This window comes from Catharus ustulatus, chromosome 18 (genome assembly GCF_009819885.2).
Source record: "Catharus ustulatus isolate bCatUst1 chromosome 18, bCatUst1.pri.v2, whole genome shotgun sequence".
NCBI lineage: Eukaryota > Metazoa > Chordata > Aves > Passeriformes > Turdidae > Catharus > Catharus ustulatus.
The window spans coordinates 2,540,588-2,549,197 of record NC_046238.1 but is presented as its reverse complement, the minus strand read 5'-3'; the positions used below and the strand labels follow the sequence as shown (position 1 = coordinate 2,549,197).

Sequence of the window (8,610 nt, the reverse complement as noted above, 5' to 3'; positions counted from 1 at the left end):
CGAGCCAAGCGCAGGGATCAGGTTGCTGTGGCCTCCTTGGCAGCTCCTCAGAGGCAGGGCAGCTTTCCCTCGGTGCGTGTGGCAGCAGGGCTGCCACGCTCCCGGCTGGCAGGGAGGAGCCCCGAGAGCCACTTGAGACACTCACTCACCGTGGATGTCTAATCCCAGCACTTCCCAGGGGGATTCCACCCTGACGGGCCTGGCTTTGCGCGGCACGTTCTTGTTGTGCTCCGCGTTCTGGCACGTTTCACACATTTTGATCTGGAGAGGGAAAAGAGGAATCAAAGGACTTGGGTGCTGAAGGATCCTGTCAGACTCAGACTGCACAGGCTGTGGAGGGGTGAGACACACGGCAGGGCTGAGCAGTTTCCTTTCTCCCAATAAAAATAAGGACGAGCAGGAAAGAAAGAGGACAAAAACCAAACAGGCTGACGCATAAGGCTTTCATAAAGCTCACCTGACAGCTTTCTCTGACACAATAACCAAATTTCTCAACATGGCCTACAGCTAAGTTATTTCTCACCTTGTTTCCAGGCAATTTTTTTATTGTATTTTAACCTCCTACTGCTGGTTAGAGAAATCCTCAGCCCTAGGACGCTGGAGGAGCTCAGACCATGCAATGCAAGCACACTCCTTAAACCACAGTGCTGCAGAGTCCTGCTGCAGGGAACTGCCAGCAGTGAAACAGCAGAGGAGACACAGAGATGCTCCTCTTACCATAGTTAAGGGAACTGGGCAGCTCTGGAAGGAATCCAGACTGCCCAAAGCTAGACTTGGCAACTGTCTGAAATAATCCCACACTGTCATGCTGACCAGAACTGCCCTGCATGAGGAGGCTGAGGAGGCTTCCTGACACTCAGAGGAAGACATGCACATATCCAGCTGCCTCGGGATGTTCCAAGATTCACCTGCAGAGTAACTCAGTGTGTGGCTTCCCAGCACAGGCACAGGCAATGACATCATGCCTGCACTAGAGCTCTTGTGGCTGCTGCCTCGGGACTGCTGCCAGCACCGGTGTCACAGACACGGTCACTGCTCTCCACTCACCCAGTCCACAACATCCTTCACGATGCCCAGCCAGTAGTACCGGCTCTGGATGCGGTGCACCGTCTTCTTCTGGCCCAGGTGGTTCCCGATTTCGGTGAAATGGCTTTCCAGGAAGACCTGACGCCTGCGCTCGGGATCCACGATCACCTCGCGCTTCTCCTCCTTCTTGGGTCCCACGTAGTAAAGGCAGCCGCCTGTGGATGCCAGAGGTTTGTCTCCAACAGCTCCCTCTCACAGCTGCTCGCCTCCAGAAAAAAGGGTCATTTTCCACAGTGAGAAACACAGCTGAGACACAGCTCTGGGGGCTGCTGCTGCCCTGGAGAAGCTGCTAACCTGGAATCACCCCCACGCACGCCCACGGAGCTTTCCTGCACCCAGGACTGTGCGAAATCCTCCGCCACAACAAAACCACCGTGTTCCCCACGGGGCAGCCGTGGAGCGCCGGTGCCAGCCCGGGGTGCCCCGATCCCCGGGAAGGTAACCGGCTCCAGGGAGCGGGGCTGGCGCTGCCCAGCAGCCACATCCCCTCCCCAGCCGAGGCTCCGGCACATCCCCCGGGTCTGCGGGGCCGGCTCCCCCCACAGGCTGCCCCCGGGTCGGGCCGCGCCCAGGGCAGCCCCACACCGCCCCGCACGGCTCCCACCGTCCACGACGAACTTCCGGGCGTAGCGCTTCAGGTTCTTCCTCTTGATGGAGCAGAAGCTGGGGGGGAAGCAGCCCTCGGCCAGCAGCCGGTAGATGTCCTCGAACTTGCTGCCGTGGCCGCAGGGCTCGGCCGCCACCACCACCTCCCGCTCGGCCTCCGGCAGCGCCGCGTCCATGGCCGGGCCGGGCCGGGGCCGCGCTGACCCCGCTGCGCGCGTCCCCGCCGCGCGCGCCCCCGCGAGGGGCGGGAGGCTCGCAGGGACCGTCTGCAAATTCCCTGCGGCGGCCGCTGCCGCTCCGAGCGGAGCCGGCCCGGCCGTGAGAGCTGCGGGGCAGCGGCCTCGCTGCGGGACCGGGCGGCGGTGGCGTCACGGGGGTGACAAAAACAACAAGCGTCAAACGGGAGAACGGGCGAGTTCCGCCGCTTTTCGTTTTTGCCCCGGTTGGGACTTTGCCGACGCGCCCTCCCGCGGACGGAAGCGGAGCCCTTTGAGGGCAGGACCGGGACGCGTTCGCCGGCAGGAAACATGTCCGCGGGCCGGCCGTTCCGCGGCTGCGCCTGCTTCTTCACCGACAACATCTTCGTGGGGCGGTTCGGGCTCCACGTGCGGTACCGGGACGAGCCGCAGCTCCGCCGGGACCACGGCCGGGTAGCGCGGGGGCGGGCGGGGCCGGGGGGAGCGGGCCGTGCCGGCGGCCGCGGCCGTGACGTGCCCGTGTGTTGCAGGCGCTGCGGGAGCGCGGCTGCCGGAGCGAGGAGCAGTTCCGGGAGGTGCTGAGGGAGGTGAGCGGCGGGAGCCCCTGAGAGCCACGGGATGGGATGGGCTGGGGTGGAAGGAACCGCAGAAATCATCCAGTGCCAGCCCTGCCATGGCAGGGACACCTCCCACTGTCCCAGGCTGCTCCAAGCCCCGATGTCCAACCTGGCCTGGGACACTGCCAGGGATCCCGGGGCAGCCACAGCCTCTCTGGGCACCTCCTCACAGGACGGAAATTTTTTCCAAAATCCCTTCTAACCCACCCTCTGTCAGCGTGAAGCCATTCCCTTTGTCCTGTCACTCCAACCCTTGGAAATTCTGTCTCTCCATCTTTTTTGTCGGCCCCTTCAGGCCCTGCAAGGCCACAGTGAGGCCACCCCAAAGCTTCTCCTCTCCCGGCAGAGCCGCTCCATCCCTCGGCTCATCCCGCTGCCCCTCGGCTTCTTCCTGAGCTGGGCCCGAGGGCTGGAGCAGATGGGGATCCCTGGCCCCTCTCTCGGGGATCCCTGGCCCCTCTCTCGGGGATCCCTGGCCCCTCTCTCGGGGATCCCTGGCCCCTCTCTCGGGGATCCCTGGCCCCTCGGCATTCCCACACCCCGGGGTTAATCCCGAAGGGAGTTTGGGGTTTGCTGGAGCCCCCAGCACCGGGCCCAGCTCCCGGCACCGCGTCCCGATCCGCTCCGGTGCGGGAGCGTCCAGAGGGAAGAATTCCCCGCGGGCGCCCATCAGCGAGGAGTTTATTCGGGCAACACCCTGCAATTAAATCTGCCATTCAGCACAGCCCAAATCCCTCCCTGGATTTACTCCGCTGCCTCCCAGTGCCCTGGTTTGTCTTTCCTTGTCTCTTCTTGTGCCAATCATTTTAAAGGCAGCGCCGAGCTGGGATCCCACAGAAATTCACCCTTTTTCACGGAATCTCTGCTTCCTTCCAGGCCAGGGACAGGGATCGGTCACTCACCAGCTCCAATGTCACCTGACACTAAGGGGACAGACAGGTTCTTTCAGGAATTCTTGGCAGAATAATGGTGGCAGTAAATCATCCTGTTAATTAAAGCTTTATTAACTGGATATTATGATTCACACAGCACAGAATTTATGAGTAGAACAGCACAGGATTTCTCCAGGCAGAATCAATGGAGCACAACAAGCAATGCAATACAGAATATAAAAATTTAAAATAGATAACATAAAAATAAAGAAAATACAAATATATAAAAATATATAAAACAGCCTCACCTAGATTTCAAGATCCTAACTTGGCTGTAATTTATAATCACCTAGGTCCTAACCACTTTCTAATCACTTGGGCTCTCTGCAGCTCTGCTCAGATCTTCATACATGGTTGATATAAACATCACAAAGGAGACTTTAAAATTACATAAACAAACAGGAGTCACTTAGCTGGGAGGAAGCAGATGACAGTGGCTGTCCCTGCCTGTGGGAGGTGACACCTCTCCCTGTCCAGCAGCAATTCCAGTCCAAGTTTCCCACTCAGAACTCAATACTGAATTTTAGGCAGTGCTGGGTTACAGATCCCTGCCCTGTGACCTGGTGCCCAGGACCTTGGGCTGGGAGGGAGGGGAGGAAGAAGAAAACTGAAAAGTCTGTTTGATTTGTCTGTTTGGAACCCAAGACCTTCAGGGCCTGATCCTGAGGGAAGGGGAATGGACACAGGAGCTGCTTGGTCCCAGGGAATGGCTGCTGGCTCACTCCTCAGGGAGGACTGCTACAAATGAACCTCAGGAGGGGGAATTAAACAGGAAGAGCTGCCTGGATCAGCTGTTTGCTCTGAAAGAGCATCTTAGCCTGTCTCCACCACACTTAGCAGTAATCCATGACAGGACTTGCCCTGCTTCCAGCAAATGTCTTTAATTGGACAATGCCTCTGTTGTCAGAACAAAAGCCAGATTCAGGAGGTGTCAGAATGCCTGACAGGGCTGAAACCTCACAGCTCCACTTGACACTTCCACAAAAAGTCCTCAGTTACTTTTTAAACCATCTGTAAAGAGAACATCAACTCCTCTCAGCCATTTGGCTTTCCAGATATTTACTGGACTTGTCTTGACCACAGAAAAACAAGGCAAACATTGTCTCTCAGAGGTGTCCCCAAACAAAAATAACTGGTTTAAAACAATGAGCAGATTCCTGGAGCTGTTCTACTCACCCCTGTTGATTTCTGACCATGTGCTCTGTTGTTTACTTGCAGATTGAGGCAGAAGTGCAGAGAAGAAAAGAGTTAATCCATCAGTCAGCAGAACGCAGAGCCATCATCTCCAAGTGCTACAAACCCAAACACCCAGAGGTGTACACTCTGCAGGTACACAGGAGGTTTGGAATCTCTTTTGTACCCAGAAAAAATTACCTGGGAGTTATTTTTGCAGTTTATTTCCCCCTCTCCTTGGGATTGCACAGTGCTGAAGCTGCACTGAATTAAAACACAGATGTAGCAACGAAAACTGGATTTAAAAATTTAAAAACATGATAGCACAGTGAGCTCCCCAGGCAATATCCTTGGTGTTCCAGCCAGGGAAGGCTCTTTCCTCTCAGGTCTGTGACAAATCTGGCCACTTACTCCTAGAAAACAATGAACTAAAGCAAGCAGCAACTTCCCTGCCCCACCAGGTAAAACACCAGTGACATTCTGCATTTCCTGCTGTGGTATTAACCTGGGTGTGACTCAGCCTTGCTCCCTAGGGACTGTGTATTTCCCTGGAAATCCATTTTCCTCTCAGACTGTGCAGCTGATTGTGTTTCTGTTTGTTTTTCCCATCCTTCCCTTGACACCAGGATTCCTTCCTGGCCCCAGAGTTTCTGGAAATTGAGAGGTTCTGCACATCTCCAGGTGCTGATCTCCAGGGCCTCCTGAGCTACCTCGAGTCCTTCTCAGGTAAAGAAAACAACACCTCAGTCACACAGATCTCCCTGGTGACCCTGTCTGGAACAGCTCTGCTTTGACACAAGCTGAGGCACACAGGATGTTATTCCCTGCCTGGGGAGGGGCTCTGGAGAGGCAGCAGTTCTGCTCTGGATCAGAGGCTGTTTTCTGCTTTCCCATCCCAGCCTGCTGATGTCTCACCAGAGGCTCCAGCTGCAGCAGGGCTGGGGTTTTGGTTGTACCACACCTCACCAAGGAGCCTGCTGCAGGAGAACTGGGAGCTTGCTTTTCCCTCCCTGGGTGTTTTGCCATTGCAGACAGTCCCTGTTGGTTAGTCTGGGCTGAAACAGCTTCAGTCTAAATTTCAGTCTTTGAAAACCAGATCTGGGTTTTCAGCTTCCCTGGAGGCAGCTGTGAAGCTCTCTGCCTACCAGAAATGCTGCCAAGATGCAGAGGGGAAGAGGCAGAGCTGCCTCCTTTCCTCAAGGAAAAAGACACCAGTGTCTGTGTGCAAAGCTCCTGGATTTATCCAGGGCACCAGTTCCAGACCCAGCCTTCTGCTCTGGAAATGAGGGCCCAGCATGAAAAACAACAAATACACCCCAGAGCTGATCCCAGGAAATGGTCCCAGCACAGAGTGGGTGCTGTGCTCTCACTGACACCAGCACAGTGCAGCTGGACAGGCAGCCAGGAAATCTGGGAATTTCCCCAGCAGATTCTGTCTCCCTTCTCCTGACAGATAAGAGGATCTATCGACTGCCAGTGTTCACAGAGGAGTTCTGCCAGGCCTTTGTGGATGAGCTGGAGAACTTTGAGCAGTCAGACATGCCTAAAGGCAGGCCCAACACCATGAACAACTACGGGGTAGGACTGGCCTCTTGTTCTTCCTCAGGGGCAGTGTTCACTGTGCTCTCCTCCTCACTTCTCACTCCCTCCAGTGCCAGAGTGTCTGGCATTTTACACGGTGCAGTTTGAGTTCAGTGCCCCCTTGCAGTGAGAGTTGAGGGAATGTTACATGACAAAACAAAGTGGGAATGCAGGGGAAGGGGAGGGAGTTGGTGTCTCAGAGCAAAGAGCTCCTTGTGCTTAAGGAATACAAATTTAAATCGAGACAGTTTTTAAAGAACACTCACCTCTTGATGTTATTACTCTGTGTTTTCCCCCATCCCTCTCCACCTTGACCCTCCTTCCTTTTCCCTGTAGCTGGAGCCCTTGCTCCAAAGTCCTTGATCTGAGCCAGCAGCTCTGAGCTGTTCCCCCTCCTGTGCTCAGGTTTTGCTGAACGAGCTGGGCATGGACGAGCCTTTCCTGACGCCTCTGCGGGAGCGGCTCCTGCCCATCACGGCCCTGCTGTACCCGGAGCTGGGCGGGGCCTGCCTGGACAGCCACAAAGCTTTTGTGGTCAAGTACTCCCTGCACGAGGACCTGGACCTGAGCTCTCACTATGACAACGCTGAAGTCACCTTGAACGTTTCCCTGGGAAAAGAATTCACGGAAGGAAACTTGTACTTTGGGGATTTCAACCAGGTACTGAGCAGTCCCACTCACCTCTCCCTCCTCACCCCTCAGCTTCAGGGCATTCACTGTGTTCTAAAAGACAATTATTCATTTCTGACAGTCAAACCTGCTCTGTCCCTTCCCCATTTTTTGCATGGCTTGGTTATACAGGAACCTCTTTTACTGAAATATTCCAATATCCAATACCAATATTCAGTATTTTAAAGAGAGGACAGGAGTGAAACAAACCATCCCCTCTTTGCACATCTGAAACTGTGAGCAGGGAGGTGCTGAGGGGGAGATTTATTTCAGATGTAACTTCAACCTAAATCTCTAGCACTTGTTCTTAGGGCAAGAGAAGAGTTTCACAGCAGTGAAACATGGGGGTTTTTTTTTAATTGAATCTCTCTAAATTCCCCCTGAACTCGGCACAGGGAATGAGGTGCAGGTTGCCCTCTCCATGTTACTCCCTGGATGCTGTGGGGGAAGAGGTGACAAATTTCAACCATTTGAGGCACTGTCTGACAGCGAATCCCCTTGCTGTTGCTGCAGGATCCCAGCCCGGTGCCGAAGTACATCGAGGTGGAGCACGTGGGAGGCCGGGGGCTGCTGCACCGAGGGGGGCAGATCCACGGGGCCCTGCCCATCGCCTCGGGGCAGCGCTGGAACCTCATCGTGTGGATGAGGTCATCGGCCGTCCGGAACCAGCTGTGCCCCATGTGCCACAGGAAGCCCGAGCTGGTGGAGGCAGAGGGCTTTGGGGATGGCTTCACAGAGCCCCTGGAGGAGGAGGCGCCCCAGACCGTGAATCTCTGTGCCTTGGGCTAGCAGGGGTGGGGATTTCCCCACACTGAGTTGCCCAGAGCTCCTTTCTGCCCTCCCAGGCTCTGCTGGGTGCACGAGTCCTGCAAGGAGCAGCTCTCACCTTGGGAAGGGATGCAAAGCCAGCCCTGCCAGGATTCCAGCTGGAAGAGCTGGAACACAGCTCCTGAGGGCTCAGGCTGGGGCTGGAAGACTCTGTAAGACACAGAAACCCCACCTGTGATTCCCTGCAGGAGCTCTGTCAACATTTCCAAGTGCACAAAGAAAACACCCAAAGCTCCTTGGCCTCTCTGCACCCCAGATCCCACTGGAAACGGGGAAGAATGGTACAAGGAACAATTTCTCTGCTGTTCTTGGGGCTCCTGTCCTCTGCCAGGGACAGGGGAAGAGCTTTGTGTTAATAAATGGCCAGGAAGGATCTGCTCAGGAATGAGATCCAGGTGATTCACAGCCAGCTGCTGGGAATGGCAGGGAATTATCATCACTGGATGTTTGACTAACCCAGGCTCAGAAAAATCCACCAGGAGCAACACAGGGAGCACTGATCCCCCAGGGTGGCTAAGAGATCTCCCAAGGCTTCTTGGGAGCAGAAACTTTCCTTTCAAAGGTTTTGTGAACCTTATATAAGCAGAGCCAGAGCTCTGGGAGCCACCTGCAGCACAGCAAAACTTCCCAGAGGAGGACAAGATGTACATTTAACTCCCTTTGCTTTAGTTCCATGAGCAAGAGAAAATGTGAAATAACTCTGCCTACCTGGATGCAGCAGCAGACAAGGCTGGGGCTTCTTAGTTTGGCAGCAAGATCCCCCAGGAACTGATGGATTAGAAGGGTCAAGTGCCTTCCCCTCCTTCCTTCCAGCTGGCTGAAAGTATGTGACTCTTCCACCTACTAAACAAATTAAAGAAACCCAATATTGTCTGATTTGGTGTCTGCATTTGACTCCATGGAAAATTAACTCGATCTGTT

The 8,610-nt window shown here is 55.0% G+C and overlaps 1 protein-coding gene across 1 annotated transcript; it reads left to right on the top strand.

The window, feature by feature from the left end:
- Positions 1-1,866: 1,866 nt before the first annotated feature.
- On the top strand, positions 1,867-8,565 carry OGFOD2 (2-oxoglutarate and iron dependent oxygenase domain containing 2). The gene is made up of 8 exons (XM_033075970.1): positions 1,867-2,054; positions 2,099-2,342; positions 2,420-2,476; positions 4,657-4,767; positions 5,238-5,337; positions 6,065-6,189; positions 6,598-6,852; positions 7,375-8,565. The coding sequence occupies exons 1-8, from the start codon at positions 1,867-1,869 to the stop codon at positions 7,648-7,650; spliced, it is 1,356 nt and encodes a 451-aa protein (XP_032931861.1). The 3' UTR covers positions 7,651-8,565.
- The last annotated feature ends 45 nt before the right edge of the window (positions 8,566-8,610 follow it).